This window comes from Agelaius tricolor, unplaced genomic scaffold (assembly GCF_023055355.1).
Source record: "Agelaius tricolor isolate 1412-34295 unplaced genomic scaffold, bAgeTri1.0.p SCAF_22, whole genome shotgun sequence".
NCBI classification, from domain to species: domain Eukaryota; kingdom Metazoa; phylum Chordata; class Aves; order Passeriformes; family Icteridae; genus Agelaius; species Agelaius tricolor.
Genome location: NW_027269282.1, coordinates 6,558,811 through 6,576,677, shown reverse-complemented (window position 1 = coordinate 6,576,677; position 17,867 = coordinate 6,558,811). Strand labels below are relative to the sequence as shown.

The 17,867-nt window shown below is 40.7% G+C and overlaps 1 protein-coding gene across 6 annotated transcripts in view; it reads left to right on the top strand.

The window, feature by feature from the left end:
• ABLIM1 (actin binding LIM protein 1) overlaps nucleotides 1–17,867 on the top strand; it is a 190,758-nt gene that overhangs the window by 159,916 nt on the left and 12,975 nt on the right. For 2 of the 6 annotated variants that reach the window (XM_071446245.1, XM_071446240.1), the window contains exons 12-18: nucleotides 291–326; nucleotides 1,578–1,707; nucleotides 9,985–10,089; nucleotides 12,388–12,435; nucleotides 14,860–15,006; nucleotides 16,704–16,795; nucleotides 16,931–17,018. In XM_071446245.1, coding sequence (XP_071302346.1) covers nucleotides 291–326; nucleotides 1,578–1,707; nucleotides 9,985–10,089; nucleotides 12,388–12,435; nucleotides 14,860–15,006; nucleotides 16,704–16,795; nucleotides 16,931–17,018 — 646 coding nt within the window. The remainder of the gene's footprint in view (nucleotides 1–290; nucleotides 327–1,577; nucleotides 1,708–9,984; nucleotides 10,090–12,387; nucleotides 12,436–14,859; nucleotides 15,007–16,703; nucleotides 16,796–16,930; nucleotides 17,019–17,867) is intronic. The other 4 variants (XM_071446241.1, XM_071446242.1, XM_071446243.1 and 1 more) reach the window with 4 other exon arrangements.

Below are 17,867 nucleotides of genomic sequence, written 5' to 3'. Positions count from 1 at the left end.
TATGTTTTAATTACCACAATGATTAGATGGCTATGATCTTGCATGGTACTTGACTGAATTAATCACGCCTAAAAAGATTCTCCCAGAAACATTAAACGTCAATGATTTATGGACCAGTCCCTGAGCCATGTGGAAAAAGCAGGTTCCAGTGCTGGAAAGGTCTCAGTAATTTCTGCATTGCCACTTTACACTGTCATATGTCAGAGTACCTGCAGCAATGTTTAGATTACCATTTTCTGGCCCACCATATGCAATGATGTTTCATAACCTTATTTTTTATGTCTTTGCAGTCTCCAAGGACTTTATCACCCACCCCTTCTGCAGAAGTAAGTTTGGTGGAACCTTTGGGGCCAGTGTCCTTCTGTGATTAGAATTATTCCCTCGAGCCAGTGCAGGTGTTTGGTTTGTTGTCAGTCAGATCCGTCTGTGTTTGCCACACAGGCATGTTTTCTCAATGTTGAAATTTAACAAAAATTATTTCTAAGAAGGAAACATGAAGCTCTTATTGTACAAGTGGAGCTGCCACTCCTCCCACTAAAGCAGAGCCCTTTGTCCAGCAGGTGTCACTTCTGGTGCATTCCTGCTCCTCGTGGCACAGGCAGATTCAGGTCTTGAGAGCTGCAGGATTTACAGCAGATAAAATGCTGCTCTAAGCATCCAAATAACAACCCATGTTTGCTGCTGAAACATTTGCAGTTTTTTCTTGAAGAAAACATAACTATGGTCTGGTTTGGTTTTGCTTTGTCAGAGGAGTTAGTTTGAACATCATAATAATTTGGAAGAGTTGGGAAGTCGTTTGTCAGGATACAATCGATGCCCTTGCAGAATCATTATCATTGCCTTATCCTGTTGCTTATTTGCAACATCAAAGTTGTATTTACTGCTACTAGTTAAAAATGAAGGGACAGCAAAATTTCTTGTAAATCTTCATGCATTAATCAGTCCTTTCCCTTTTGTCCTGGATTAGTTTGCTTCATGGAGGAGTGGGTGGTTGAGGATGTCATTTGTTTTGAGGGGTTTTTTTGTTTGTTTGTTTCTTTTATTGGCTTTTGTACCCCCAGGAAACCAAGTAAACTGAATTTTGCTGTACAAGATGTCATGTTTTCAGATGCATGGGGAATCTGATTTGGATATAAATACCTGATGATACAGCTGGTGACACATGGTCACTTTAGCCACAGAGAGCTCTCTGCTGCAGCTATTGAATTCTTGCTGGTCTCAAAGCTCCATTAGCTTGCTGATGGCCAGTTGATGTGTCTTGTGCAGGACACTGCAGGACACACATGCTCTGGATGCAGTTTCCCTTGTAGAGTCGGGGAATGTGGGCAAATCTAGGATTGTTACAGAGCTTAATAGAAATTACAAGTGGAGTTGGAACCTTCCACGACTGAATTCTGACTATAAAAATGGGTTGGAGCAGATCCTGGTAGAGCAGTGCTAATGGAGTAGGTTGAAAGCTTAAGGGATGTTGCTATTTCAGTCGCTTCTGCTGATGCCTTCAGATCCACAGAACTTAAGTGCTGCTGAAAATGTGTTCTGTGCATTTCCATTTACCAGCGGCTGCCTCTGTCCTGCAGGGCTACCAGGACGTTCGGGACCGCATGATTCACAGGTCTACCAGCCAGGGCTCCATTAACTCTCCCGTGTACAGCCGCCACAGCTACACCCCCACCATGTCACGTTCCCCCCAGCACTTCCACAGACCTGGTAAGGCCAACTGCATTGCAGATCCATGCAAAGATATGGTTTCTTTATTATGCCACTCAGTGGTGCAGTGAAGCACTTCTTTCTCTTAGAAGTGGAAGTTTCGGATTGAAAAATTGGTGTGTATTTTAATGTCTCGTTTTCTACCTGGTTTTTTGTTCTGGATTGACATAGTTTTTTGCACTAGGCTGACTGTTTCTTGCATCATAAATATGCATCTTCTAGTTTTGTTTCCAATCAGTTCTTTTAAAAATACTTGTATGTTTCTGAAAGCAAGCAAAAATTCGCAGCAGTGAATGGCAAAGTTCATTCTGGAGTTTGGGAAAAGTATCACGTATTGGAAACAAAAATTATGGCTTGACTGCACAGAAGTTAGTAATTTAGGTTTATTCCCTTGTAAAAAATTCCTTTAAAGCTTGGTGCAGCCATAGAATCTCATATTCAGAAGCAAAACACCCATATGTTCCAAATTGCTCGTCATTTTATAAGACATGGACTCAGAAAGTATCTTTTTAATTAAAGCTGTAGGCAATTGCCTGGGAACACTTGAAAACATACTTTATTTTCTGGTTTAGCAGTGCAGTAAAGAAAATGTACAGGTCATTCAGGTTCCCAGTGCCTTCAAAATTACTGGTTGTGTATCTAAAAGCAAGATACGAAAATGAACTATTCATCCACACCCAAAATGCATAAAAATGTATGGCTAAATGCTACTCATTGAAAACTTTTCAAGACTGATTTTATTGTGTATGGTAATGAATTAAATCTTTGTGATCTGTTTTTAAATTAATTTATACAATTGCATGGTTTCATCTTCCTTGGTGATTACAGCTGAACAGTTGGGATGCCAAAAGCCCATATGCAATAGGAGCTGCATTTTTAAAATTAAAGATTGATAATAGAGCCACCACTGTGGAACTTGAATGCTGTAGCCATTTCCTAGTGGGGGTGGGCTGAAAGCAGCCAATTGTATCTGTCAGTGAATGCCTTATTTAAGGGACCCAAGGGAGGTGGGACAGAAGCAAATTGTGTCTGATACTTAGTGCTGACAACATGACTGTGTTTTAAGATGACGTTACAACTGAAACTGAAAGAGACTTGAAAACGTGAAAAAGCTGCAAACTTCTGTCCCTTGGTTCTCCATGTCTGAGGGGATTTTTCCATTTTTATCTGTTGTCTCAGGGATATGAACAAATCCAGGTCCTATTCCAGACTTGACTGTGATTGAGTTTAACTGTCTGTGTTCAGTCAAAGGCCTTCCCCAGAAGCAATCTTTGTTTATGTAACTCTTGTGATGGGCAGATGGGCTCAAGCCAGGCTTGTGATCCAATGTAGAATCTTCCAAAGTCCACAGCCTGAAGGATTTTCTGGAGAGATATTTGTTCAAACTTATCTATGTTCAGATGATCTCATCTTGGGCTCACCTGTTACTGATCCTCATATGACACAGAAGTAATTCTGTATATTTTGTCATTTGATGTTTCCTACTCTGTTTTGGGGTAATTGTTAAAGCTACTTGAATAATTTTCCTACAGTAATTATTTATTTAATAATAGCACAAACATATATGTTTTTTTCCTCCTAATAGCAATTCTTTTCACCATGTTATTTTGCAAGAATAATTTCTCTCTGAATACACCCAGTGGCCCCAGATCACTTCTCTTTTGCTCCCAGCTAGCCCTTGAGAGAGAAGTGAACTGCTGTACTGACGTTGTCAGGATAAGGTTCTTCAAAAATCAAGTGCTACAAGTTCTGAAAAAGTTTGCAGCCTTTTCCTCCCATGGTGCCCTAGCTGATGTTGGCAGCATTTTTGGAATGTCTTAAAACAATAGAAAACAGCTTGCATGCCTCTTGACTGACATTTTTTGGTCAGGGACTTTTCAAACCAGCTGTTTTCTTAACTAATTGAGCGTCAACGTTTGTGATGTTTGCATGCTGGTAGCAGGCTACTTTCTGGTAACAAGGCATTGCTCAGAAGCTCATTAAGCCAATGATGTTATGCTAAATTAGCCATGCAGTTCAAACCTAAGCCTCTCTTCTAACACTTCCTGTAATTTTGTTCTTAACATTTACGGGCCCTTTGGTGCGTCTTTAACCGTTCTGTTGTTTTCTTTTCTCCTTCCTTCTTTCCAGAATCCTAATTGTTCAATGCCTTTTTTTTTTCCCGCTTCCTTCGAAGCCTCCTTCCCTGCCTGTCTCTTATTGCTTTTCTTTGTCTCCGTTCTGTCCTGCCCCTGCCTCCCCGTGGCCGCAGAGCTGCTGGCTCTGGGCGCGCGGCGCGTGGCACCCCCGCGCTCCAGCGGCCCCGCGCTCCACGACTCCCGCCCCAACTCCCCATTCCGACACCACTTCATCCCCCATGCCAAAGGTAAGGAGCCAGGCCTCTCTCCAGGGACTACCCTCCAGGCTGGAGACCTGTTGGCGCTCTGGCAGAGCTGTGAAGGCGTGGCTCTGGGAGGTTGCCTATGGCTGTGTAGCTGAGCATGCCTCGAAATGTGCTGCTGCACTCAGAACTACATTTAGAATAGACATAATGTCCTTTTTTTGGAGGAAATATGTCATTTCTAAGGGCCCTAGTTGAAGAGTCACCAAGCTTTTACCTGGTAGAAATACACAGAGAAACATTGTCATTTATGACTTAGAACCTGTATGTGCCGGATTTAGCTTCTTTCTAAAGCAGTACACAACAATCCCTTCAGCAGTTAGTTTATCAAATTTAATTATTACTGCTCCATTCTTAAAACATGCAGTGAAAATTTGATTAGTTAGTTTATCAAATTTAATTATTACTGCCCCATTCTTAAAACATGCAGTGAAAATTTGATTACAGCATTGCCTGAATGAGAGCAAGGTGATCAAAACGATGAAGAAGGGAGAAAAAAAAGAGATTATATAAAGATCAATGGCAAAATGGAACTTAATCGTTGTTATTCACCTTGGCAATAATTAGGGCCCAACACAGTAAAATTGAAATCTCTAGGCCTCTCCTCAACTAGTGCAAATCAGCAGGCTCTGCTGAAGACAGTAGCACTGCAAGGATTTACATTATTTGAGGATCTGGTCTTTTGTTCAATCTTTTACTTTCCATGGTTTGATTTGGAGGAGGATTTTTCTTTCACTGTGTCCCTTCAAGGGACTCATTTAGTTCAGTGATCTTTTAGTTTTGTTTCTTGCTTTTTGTGAATGGGGTTTTACTCTGAGTTCTATTGGAGCACTTGGCTGGGCCATCTCTTCTGTTTGGGGGGAGAAGGTCATAGCTTATATCACCTACAAGAGCTCAGAAAGACAAAGCTGAGTAAATTGAACATAGATTCCAATCTGGCACCAGTGATTAATATAGATATTCATAAACTGAAGGTAATCAAAAGCAGTTGCAAGAAAGTTGTTGCCATGAAGTTTCAAGAAATGCTAATAGATCTCAACATCATAGCTCTTTAAGCATTCAGATCACCATCACTAATTTTACTCTTGCCTTTTTTATGATTTTTGGTAATCTGCACTGTCCACTTTTCTACTATGTCTCTATTTAAAAAAAAATCTCACTTAAAAAGATTGGGACCCTTAAAAATAGCTATACTGCTCATTTCAGCATGCAGTTAATTCATAGGCCTTGCAATTTCAACATTTCTTTGCTGTAAATCCAAATTAATGCTCACACTCTTTCAGGTGGCATTTTCATTCTTTTTCTGTTGAGAAAATAGCTTCTTCAACAGATAAATGGGAAGAACTATTGGAAATCCATGCTTATTGTTGTCAGATTGCAAAGAATCACCTTGGCATGTAGATCAGGTATCTTTCTCAGTTATTGTTAGAGAAGTGGGATTGCAAGTGCTGCAGACAGAGGCGGGGAGTATGGTTTTTGTCAGGTATGTCCTGAAAGATGTTGCAGGAATCCTCAATTTTCAGAAGGCCTGGACAGCATTTATGTGTCATAACTCAGCCAAGCTGCTGAAAGCTCAAATTCATACCACTGTGACAGAAGAGGCACCATGTGATCTTTTTAGTGGCTCAGCCTTTCTCTCTTGTACTTTTAGCAAGAAGGTGACCTTGATGTTGGTTTGTAAGATTTTACAAAACAAAAACTTTTGGGATTTTTCCCTTTAGGAGTCAGAAAACACAGGTCATGTCTCAACTGCTTTGGTAAAGGGGCATGATTTCCCAGCAGCATAATGATAACTGAAGTGTCATATGACACATTACACCTGTGTTATTCTGTATATTCAGGCCAGAAAAGAAGGCACTTAGACCAGTTTCAGTGTGTTTTCATACAATATAAGGCTTAAAGAAGCATAATGATTAAACCTCATAAACACAGCCAAAAGTAAAGAAATTGGAGGAGTGAAAGGGGCTAAAGATGCCTTAGAGTGAGAGTTTGTTGATATAACATATATGTTGAAAAAGCTAGAAGAGTGTGTAATATTCATCAGCTTAGACTTCATTTAATCTAATTTGGACTCTCCATTGAATTTGGTCTTGTCTCAATAAAGCACTGTCTTTGCTATGAAAGAATCAAAACAAGTCCACGAATGAAAGAAACCCTGACCCTTCTGAAATCAGAGACAAAACCCTCATTGAGAGCCAGGATTTCATCTTGCATGCCTAGAATTTTTCAGAGGCATTCAAGAATATTGCAAAGCCCCCATAAGATTTCCATGTAAAAGGGTTCCAAAGTAATGTGTATTCCTTTGCTCACAGACCTTCCCATGAGGAATCTACACACCTTCATAGAGAATTTGGACCTTGGTTTTCACAGGTTCCCTCTTTCCTTCCCTGAGGCAGGTCTCTGAAATCAAATGCTTTCTGTACCTGGTGACTGTTTCCAGGGTTTTGTGGATGCAGGTGAAAGTTCTGTTCTGAAAGACAGTTGAGTATTTGCTTTTCAATGATTTTCAGTTTCATGTGTGAAATAAAGGCTACACATCTGGACAAGAAGATGTACGATAGCTTGACAAAACCTGAACAGGAGTAAGGGTTTCAGGTACTTTTGAGCTTGTTTTCCTCTGTCTACTCAGAAGTAGAGCAACTAAACTGGAACCTGACAGAAGGCTCAGTGTTGGTTACAAGTTGACAGAAGGCTCAGTGTTGGTTGCATATGGGTTTTTTGGCCTGATTCTGTGAGCTGAGCGTGTGAATCCCACAGTGAGCCCAGTGGTGAGCACTTCAGAAGGCAGCAGGGACCTGCATTATACTGGGCTGTGTGTGGGCAAGGAGTTCTATTCCTGGCTGTTAGGGCAGCTTGCCTAACAAATTCAGCTGTAGAAAACAACTACCTGATGGAGCAAAGAGAATGAAAGTGAAAAAAGCCTCTGAATTTCCTTTTTGCTGTGCTTTAGTGATTGATTTTTACATTAAGCTTGTTCCATTATCTCTTAACATCCCCCCACCTACACACAGACATAATCAACTTCATGACAAGGGTGTGAGAATTAGTTCTTTCTACAGTGTTGGTGAGCTGGAGTGCTCTTGTTGCTTTGGGAGTTAAGAGTAGTTACAGCTTATCTGCAACAGTGAGAGCCATTTCTGTGCAGGCAAAGAACCCAGATTTAATGGGTTTTTATGTAAAGCTGCAAGCAGGCTGCCCACGAGGCCCTGGGAGACAGGTACAAGCAGCCAGGAGCTCTGCTTTCCTCTGTGCACGTGCACATTCTGCAGATGTTGGCACTGCTTCCATAAATTGTGGGTGGTTTTGCAGCTGCATCCCAAGCACTTAAGCCTCGTTATGAGAGTGGGCTCCTCAGGGATGGCCTAATGGGAATCTAAATGGATGTACCATTCCTTCTTGAACAGATTGGAGGCAGTGAGGCTGCCATCCTAGGAAGTGTGAAGGGGAGTTATTTCTTACTACTAGCAGGAGTCATTAGGTACCCCAGGAAATAGAAGCCAACAGAGGCATCTGTAAAGCATCACGTGCAGGATGATACGGCAGTAACTGCCTGCCTGGTGCTGGGTGCATTATACAACGTGTCCAGTCCTCTCTGAACAAATTATCTGTGTCCCTGATGCAAGACCAGCCAGCATACATTTATGGGTGTGAGCACACTTAGCTGTGTCTAGAGGTGGAGAGGGGCCTAAGAAGAAGGGCTTTAAGAAGGGTTTCCTCCCTGTATTTGTAGTGTTGGTGATAGAAGCTTTCAAATTGAACATGCACGCATTTAGTCTACCAGTTCCCAATGGGTAAAATGTATTTGTGACTCCTCTGTTGAGACAAGTCCACGGGTCAATAAATCCCTTTTGGTTTTTTTCTTCCATTGAGTATAATTGCCAAAGGAAGCAAAAAGGCAGAGTGTCATGTTCTCTATAAACAACTAACTGTATCTCAAGACATATTAATATTGATGGGGTTTTTTCCTTATAAAACAATGATTTTGCTGAAAAGTAACTCATAATTTCTCAGTAGAATCAAGAGACACAAGTAAAATCAAGTGAGGTGTTTCACCATCACAATATCTCAAAGGGTGGAGAAGCAGAACACAATATTGGAATTGCTAAATAAAGGGCCATAGATTGAGATAAACAATAATGTTTAACTAATCATTCATGCTGCTTTTCAGAGTTAGCAAACCTAATCCTTTCTGTTACCTGGCCAGAAGCCCAGCATCACTGCACCTAGAATAGAAAACCACCATCAACACATCTGATTGAGAGAGCATCATGTCATTTAGGGCTGAAATGTCAAAGTGCTAAATACAGAATTTTGCACATGCATTCTTCTGGACAAATTTTGTATAGCCAAGCCCCCTGAACTGTGCATGTAATTTTTAAAACATTCATATACAGTGGGTTAACTTGTATACTGGCTGAAGCCTCTGGGGCACATTTCAGCAAGGTTTTTTAAAGAGTATTTTTTTTTCTCCTTTAGTGACTTTTAGATTGGTAGATGACTGCTCAAGTAAAAGAGAATTTCTTGTGTAAATTGTAAGGAAAACTTCTTTTTTCCTTCTCCCACACCTATTTCCCCACCCCAAATAGATAAATAGTCTGCTGAGTCTAAGGTTTTTGGTCCTCTAACAGGACATAGGAAACAGGCTTGAATTTTTTTTTTTCATATGTTTTATAGTCCTTCTGTATTTGTTATCATTCCCTCCTCCGCCCTCCATTTTTTTTCCTGCTTTCCTAATCAACATTTATAGGGTTTTTTAAGCCCTTGTGCATAATTTAAAAATGGAAGGGATTTGATGTTCCCCTACTTTTCACTGCTGGGGTCACTCCCACCCATGTGAAATAAGCACCTGTGTGGATGGATTTTCTATGTGTGAGTTTGCTCTAGTTTGAAGAACAGCACAATAAAAGAGGCAGCTGCATTCTTTCAAGGTACACACACACACAGAGATATGAATGGATATCTGGCTGTTAAGTGTTGATACTTGGAATCCACCATCGTGGTTGTGCAGCAGCCCTCACTCCCTGCCCAGGCACAGAAACTTTCAGGGCTGTTGGGTTGCTGTGGTGCATTGCCAGGAGGCAATGGGATAATTCCAGTAAGAGTAATCCTACAAATGGAACAAACTGGGTGTGCAAACTAGAGCTAAGGTTTTTAGGTACTAGATTCAGCTTTGCTAAATCAGCGGTGGTGAAGCATTTACATCAGAACCAAATTTGGCATTGATAGAGATTTGGTGCAGCACGAACGAGGTGTGTGCAGCCACCACATGGGCTGCACTGCTTTACAAATTGTTTTGCCATATCAGAATTTTCCTAAACCAATGAAAGAGTGTTTGTGGAACAGTTATACCTTTTGATATGGGCCAAGTGACCTAACAGCTATTTTCTGTTTCTGGTTTCTGTACACTTTTGGTTTAGTGAACTGTAGTAACTGCCAGCATCTGCTTCTATCTGCTTTGGGTTTGCATATCAACTACTCTGCTCCGTGTTTGCGCCTTTTAATTCTAAATATCAATCTCTGTACTAAAAAATCATTGCTAAGTAACCTTCCATTCTTCTTTTCTGACCTGCCCATCTAATCACCAGCTACGGGCGCACAGCTCCTGCCTGCATGCCGTCAGAATGAGTCTGAGCTGCTCAAACCTCAACTCCAGCCTGAACATGAATTTTTGTCTCTGCAGGAATATCAGGGGGGAAAAAAAATTCACCAGGGCTACTACCAGCTCTCCTTATTGTTTGTATTTATACTTTTGGTTCCACTTCTTTTCTCCCTGGAGGTTTTTGATTCCACTGGTTTTGTTTGGGTTTGATTGGGCTTGCCTTTTTTTTTTTTTTAATTTTTTTTTTTATTATTGCTCTCCCTCTTCTCATTTTGTTTTCTCCATTCTTTCATTGGAGGCAATGAGCCGTCCAGCGGTCGGAACTCCCCTGTCCCCTATCGGCCTGACAGTCGCCCTCTCACTCCAACTTACGCTCAGGCCCCTAAACATTTCCATGTTCCAGGTAGGAGCTGGCACTGTGTGTGTCTCGCTGTCCTGTCACAGTGTAGAATGTAGCCTTTGTAACTCCTGTCTTGTCTCCATCCTTTCACACCGTTTACCATGGGTTGCACCCTCAGCATTTGGAACTGCTTCTGGGCTTGCTGAGAGGAGTAGTGCCTTAAGGAACGTAGGGGTTTATTGGGATTTTTGGGATTTTTACCTATTCTCTTGGTCAGGTGTTTCACTCTTAGAATGCTTCATTTTTCAGGGTTGTTTGATGGCCTGTGAGCTGTATATGAACTATGTAGGGCTTGGTTTTTCTCCCATTTGCACCAGCTGAGCACCAGCATAGCTCTAATTTTAGAGGAGTTGGTTTTGATTCACGTGCAGAAAAGAGGTGGCCAGTGAGCCATTACATATATTGTTCATTCAGATTGTTGTGGCTTGTTTCAGTCTTGAGCACAGCAATTCTAGTTTAGTGTCCCTTTCTTTTTAAAGCAGGTGAGGTTGTTTCTTGTTCTGCACAATGGCTTGTTGTCCTCAGAGAGACCTGCAGATCCACAAGGATATGTGTGCCTTAGGATGATGTCCTTTCTATAGAGAGCAGTCTCTGTTTTGAAGTGAGCTCCACAGTTGTTCCAGCCCCTGAGGAGACCATGTGTCTTGGATTTTCATGGGATGAGCTGTGTGTCCCTAGGGTTTGGACATGCATCTGGCTGCTTCAGCACTAGCTGAAAGCCTTGTTCTACACAGTTACTTTCAGATTCCCTTCAGCCTGGTGTTCCTCCTCGCTGCCAGAGGTTACTGCCCTTCCTCCTCTCCTCAGATCTGGCAGATAACCAGTTTGTGCACCCCCCTTTCAGTCAGGGTGACCTGGCTTGGCTGAGGTCGGCTCTTTTAACCGCTTAAGCTCACCTGGCTCTCGGTGCCTCACTAAACTCAAGCCTAATTGCATGAATAGCTCTGAGAAGTGACCTGGAGCATGGTGTGGGAGCTCTCCTCGCCAGCTGGGGCCCTGCAGCCACGGAAGGAGCTGTGCTCCCATCCTCCCTGCAGCTCTCTGGGGTCCTTGTGTGCAGAGGGACTGCATGACTGCCCTTGAAATGTTCCTACCTGTTTGCTGCTCAAGTGGCCATAACAGATCCCACACAGGAATGAAGTACCACAGCCTTTCTGTGCAATGAGTTTGCCTGTTTATTTAAGGATGTAGGGTTCTGCAGAGTAAGATTTGCCTCTGTTTCAATAGATTTTTAAGTTTAACTTTCCTTAACACCAAAGGCAAAGTTGTCTCCTATAACACTTTAATTGGATCTGTGATACAGCACATGTGTTTCTGAAATTCCTTTTCATCTTTCACTCTAATGTAACTGAAAACTTTTTTCAGGCAGCATAAAGTAGCAAAATGGGTTTCTGACGTTAATTTTCTAGATCCCTGTAGTTCAATTTGCTCTTCTAATAGGATTTTGGCACATTTTTGCACTATAGTGCTGATTTTGGATTAGCTTTTATATTTGTAGCTGTGCTGAATACATGAAATGTTGGCTGGGGTGGGAAGGTAGTTTAGAACAAAATGGTTCCTGTCTTAGATTATTTGGAAAAATATGGTATCATTTAGACATGCTGTAGATTTTACTGCTTAAGAGTTCTGGGAAATGTTTTTATTCTGATTTACATAGGTAATATGCAATATGGTGGGCCTTATATAAAAAAAATTACAGAAAAAAGAAAGAAAATCTGTCCTTATAGTTTGAGAATTAGTAGCATAACAGTGAACATTGCATAAAGAATTGCTTTGACTCACTGAAGTGTGGCTGTTGTTGCCTGTTCAAAACAGTGTCCTAGGTGGCTATTTTGTTCTCTGGATTTTGAAGTGAATTGTAGGCTCACTGCATTCTCCTCTGTTCAATCCAGCCAGTCAGTTGGAAAGAAAATTGAGCTGTTCTGACCGAAGCACAATTTTCCACAGAAGTTATTTGGGGTAGTTTTCCCCAAATGGCTTGTATCTTCACCATTGAAATGTCTTGCCTGCTTACATTTCTTCTCTTTTGTCCCACTCTAAAATTGATGGTTCATGAGTTGATGCATCCACATGTTACAGAATCAGCTCCAAAGGACTTCATACCACATGTCTTTGACTTTTCACTTGTTCTTATGTTTTCTTTTCTTTAAATAATCTGGTTTTGTATAATACTAGAAATAGTTTTCTGGCTTTTTCTTGTGCTACATCCTTGATTGGGTCTATCTATTGCTTCAGTGGTTATCTTTATCTACAACTGAAGTAGTTTTCACATTCCCTTTTTTCTGTTTTTTAATATCACAGATCAAGGTGTCAACATTTACAGGAAACCGCCCATCTACAAACAACACGGTAAATGACCTTTCCCTTTTTATTTCAAAACTGTGGAGTGTCAGCTGAATTTAAACGTGTGCAGTTAGAGAAAAGCATTCAGTTTTTGCTTTGCAAGCATAAAAATTTAGTAGTCCAAGCTTGAAATGGCTGTAATTGCATGTCCTGGAAAGTGATTATGTTCTAAAGCCTGTTGTTTCATTTGGATTATATGGTTAATATTGCCATGTGGATATTAATGGCAAAATTGCTATTAGCTGAGATTTTGCTGTTTGCATTATGATACTTTGCAGCATTTCTCTTCTTTAAGCTTTTATTTTAAGAGTACAGGTACTGGTCATGTTAAATGAATTAACAGCAGACTGATCTCTGACAGGGACTTCACAAAATATCCTTATTTTAAACAGATACAGTACAATAATTTATTTCAGCAGCAAAGATGGAGATGTTATAATCAGACTGGAATTCCAAATGTACTTTTAATGTGGCTTTAAATAAGAATCTTTAATTAGTGAAGATATTATAGGTGACTTATCAGTGACAGGGCTAATTTGACTCTCAGCCATGTGATGCAGCTCAGGTAGTTTGCTGTACTTGTTTTTCCAGGTGTTTGGGTTCTGAGTTGGACAGCAGCGTTAGTGCTCTGAGATTTCTGGTGTTGGTGTTGTCATAGGAAGTCTGAAATGACAGTGATGGCAGAAGCCCACAGCCTTGCCTGTCTTTAGTCCTACAGGGGAAGGCTGCATTATAAAGGAGTGTGTTCACTCTTATAAGGAACATTATAAAGGAATCATCATAAAGGAGTGTGTTCACTCTTATAAGGAACATTATAAAGGAATCATCACAAAGGAGTGTGTTCACTCTTATAAGGAGCATTATAAAGGAATCATCATAAAGGAGTGTGTTCACTCTTCCCTCCCGCTGTGAACAGACAGCTGTGCATAGGAGATGGTTTTTATTTACGTCAGTGAAAGATGACTCCATTATTTCTAGACTCTGAATTTTCATCCCTTTGCAGATGTTTTATCCAGTGAAATGTATTTAGGGTTAAGTAGCAAATCAGCAGCACTGCAGGGCTTAGATGAACAGCTGGCTGAGAGCCAGTGAGCTGGGGTGAGCAGGAAAGCCCCCAAGTCCATTCTGTAGTCAGGAGTGAGCACTGCAGATACTGCTCTACTATCACATTAGGGTCTTCCCCTCTTTCTTTTTTAAGTTTCAAACCTGTATGCTCATTTTGAAAAAAAAGTCTTAACATTGTTTCTGTTTATTTTTATGGTTTTAATGTATCTCCTCACCTCCCATTAACATATGAATGTTTAACCACTGACATCACCAATTCTAATGCGTAAGTACTGTTTGAAGTCATGCTTTTGTAAACTCTGACCAGCTCCCTCCATGCCTGCAGTTATGCTTAGAGTTTTCCAATCATCAACTGCTCAGAATTCCCAATGATATCTAACACTGATGTTGTTTAACTACCTGGAACGTGTTGGATGAGCAACACAGTACATCCCTTTGTTAAAAAATATCTTTCTGTTAAAAAAAAAAAGGAAAGAAAATTCTGGAACTGTTGCTACTGATACAATAGCCTCATATAAGCAAAGGTGATTTGAGCTAACACATTTTCCAGCTCAGAGTTAGTTAAGGTTGGGTTTAATGTACACTGAATCCTATTAGATGTTTTGGTTTTTTATTTATTTTTTAATGTCAAGAAGAGAAAGCCATAATGCACATCCTCACATGCTTTTACAAGGCTTTGGCTTAAAATAGAATTAAAGTGGAAGCCCCACTACCAAGCTGTTTTGTTGGTGAGGTTCATTGCTTTGCAAGTGCCTTGCCCTGCAAGTTGATCTTAATGGAATTTAGTATTTATTAATAAGTTCCTATCTGCTTTTACTACTACTGCATGCTCTAAGCAAGGGTATGCAGCACAAAAAAATCCCCCTAGTTAAGCATATTTGTTTCAGGTTTCTTCTTTGTTTTGCAGCTTTTCACAGATGAAATAATTAGCATCAGTAGTGTTAGGATTTGTACTGTTACTCTGATCTATTAGTTTGCTTCCCATAGAGGGAAAACTTATTAGTACATAAATCTGAGTTCATCTTCATAAATAATCAGCCCTCCTTAGGAGATATTGGCAAATACTGCCAGGCTGCATTTTCTCAGTCTTTCATAATCATTCTTACACCGTGAAACCCTAGTAAAATCCAAAGCTGATTTGGGGTTATCTTTGGGGTGGGGCTGTGGGAGGAGAGGAAGCTTTGATTCCAATCTTTTGGCAAGAAATAGGCATTGCTTGCTTCAAACTGCAGTTGGAAAAGCAAAACATGAAAATGTTTGCCTTTGAAAACTAACTTCTTGTAAAGTATAACATTTTGCCAAAATAAGGCTGACTTTGTGCTGCTCCAGATGATGACATAGCTAAGTTCCCTGATTGCCATCTAGATGCAGCTGCCTTGGCAGCACAGAGCAAGTCCTCCGAGGATATCATCAAGTCCTCCAAGTTCCCAGCAGCTCATGCACCAGCACCCAACGAGATACCAAAGATTGAGACTGACCACTGGCCAGGCCCTCCCTCCCTGGCTGCCATAGGTATGGAAACACAAACCATTCATTTCTGCAGCTCCAAAGGTACTGCTGACCAGGGCACACGGACAGTGCAGCTGCAAAAAGGTGGAGGAAAGGTGGTGTCCACCTGATGCTCACCACAAAGTGTAGTTCTGGTGAGACCACTGAGTGTCTGAGTCTGAAACTGTTGAATTGCACTGAGTAGAAGAGGCTTTGCTAAAGGACTCTGGGATTGATCACACTGATATTAACCCACAAGCAAATTTTTTGAACTCTAGTGGAGTAACTTGAAAAGTGTGGTGTGTCACACAATCCTAACTTCTCTCAGCTATTCCATTTAATCTTTTAAGGCTAAGCTAATAGCAAAAATTCCACAGAAAACATGATTGTTTCCAACCACATGACTAATTTCATGGCAAGAAGCAACAACTGAATTGGAACAATTAACAGACTAAATAATTCCTGATTTTCAGAGTTACTGTTTCTACAGACTTTATATTTTTCTTTTGTGTTGTAGCACTACATATATCTTATTTTCTTTTCTTTAATCCATATGCATCATCAATTTAAATTTTTTTCTTTGTATTTTTTCCCTCTGTTGGGTTTTTATTGACCCCTGTAGCATAAAATAAGCCATCTAGCCTAGATTCATTCCTGAAGTTATGTCTGAAGCACTGAGGTGTTGCTTGATTCAGGTCTCTGTGAGGGAATGTATGGCTTTCTTAACAGTGGGATCTTCACAGGAGTTTTTAGAGAGAAGACACGGGGTGGGAGAGCTCAGAGACCAACTGAAGGGGCTGCACATGCAGCAGCAGCTTTTTGAAAGTGTCCTTTAGTTGGGATTGCACCCTGACAAACATGCAGAGGAGTCCCTGAGTCACAGGAAAAATAACAACATACTGAAGCTCTGTCATCTACATACTTGAAATGTCTACATACTTTAAACACTGAGTTTGTCTAGCACAGGGTTGGTAAATAACTGCATCAGATAAAGCCCTGTGCAGAAAATAAATGGAACTGCTGTCTAAATGCTTGCAGCAATAAGCACATCCTATGTATTCATGGGATTGTCCTGGCATCCAGACTGGATTATTTCTTAAGAATATTCAAGAAAATAAAAACTATTCAATAAAAACTAAGGAATTAAAATGTAGAACACCTGTGCCTTAATTTATTTTAGCTCTATCCAATGAATCAAATTAATTTACTTCACTTTAGACTAAAACCAGTGCCTTGTTTTTTTCAAATACGAGTGTTCATTTAGGAGACTAATGTAGTTTCATTTTCCATTTGAAATGTTAATTTAGATTTGCTTCTCTGAGTCTAGATAAAAGAGTAAATGTAAATCAGACTTTAGGTTTTCAGCTGTGATCAGTTGCTGCTGTTGCTAAACCCATGTTTCCAGAACCAGCAATGTGAGCTGCTTTCTCTATTAGAGTCAATCATGACTTTTGTATCCAGGACCATTGCTTGGCTTGGAACTTGTGCATAGTTTAAGTTCTTGTTTAGTTTATAACAAGCCTGATAACCACTGGGCAGACTACCCAAGTGAGTTTTATTAAGAAGGAATTTTAAAAAAGTCTTTTGACTTTGCGAGGAAATACTGCTTTGTTTATTCAGCAAATCAAACTGACCAGTTCTGTGAATTAGCATTAAAATCTTGGAGCTGCAGTTGAACTGATGCACAAAGCTCTCTCTGTGCTGTGGTTTTGTGGAAGCAGGAGCTGACATGAGACGCAGATCAAGTGGAAGGGAGGAAGATGACGAGGAGCTGCAGAGACGCCGGCAGCTGCAGGAGGAGCAGCTCATGAAGGTGGTTATAAGCTTGTCCTCATGCTGTTTCTGAGCACCATCCAAAAAGTGTCCCTTTGCTTTCTGTAAGCAAATCCTACCACTGTCTTGGCCAGCTTTATTTTATTGATATGTTTTTTTTAATTGCCATTTGTAGCTCAACTCTGGTCTGGGGCAGTTAATATTGAAGGAAGAGATGGAAAAGGAGAGTCGCGGTAGGTCTGCCAGTCGTTACGATTCTCCAGGTAATTCATGGAGGCAATAAAGCTAATCATGAACAATGGGTATAAACAACACAGAATGCACACACCAAGTAGAATACGCATATCAAGTATTGTCCCAGAAGAGAGACAGCTGGGAAAGCTGCTTGATACGTGTTTCTGTGGTGATCTGCCCTGAAAGAGTGGCCTGATTCATCAACTTGTTTTGTGAGGGGAGAAATGTCGTGCTTGTTTTTTTAATTAGAAGAAATATGAGGCTGAGGATTTTCAGGCAATTTTGAGGAGAGAGCTGCTTTAATATAGATATGGAGTAGGGTGAAGTGTTTGGTGACTGTGACATCACACACATGCTAATAGGATGGGTTATTAAGTTACAGCATTTTGCTTACACGGGTGGTTCCTATCCCTGGTTATTCTCTTCTCCCAGGGAAAGATATTCAGCAATATTGGCCAGTGGGGCTGCATATTCCAAACACAGCCAGTGTTTTGACCTGGGCTGACGTTTTAATTGGGTGTATTTTGTTCCAAAGCAAAAGCACAAAAGCTAACTTAGATTAGTGACTTAGGTTCTTTGCCTTGTTGCACATTTTGATGTATGGCTGTGGCCTTCTCACATCTCCAGAGAAGGGTCTGGGGGTTTTATTTCACTCTCTTTATTCACCAGCCATTGTAACACAAAAGACATTGTAATACTTTGAGCCAAGAAGAGACAAGATGAGTCTCTCTGGAGTCATGCACTGGAGCAGTTGCCAAGCAAACTAAGATTTCCTTGTGTTCCCTGTTTTATAAGTGTGTTGCCTTGATGGCCTTGGAGAGGATTCCTGTGGCTCTCACTCACTGTCTTTAATTTTTATGGGGCCAGAGGCAACCTGC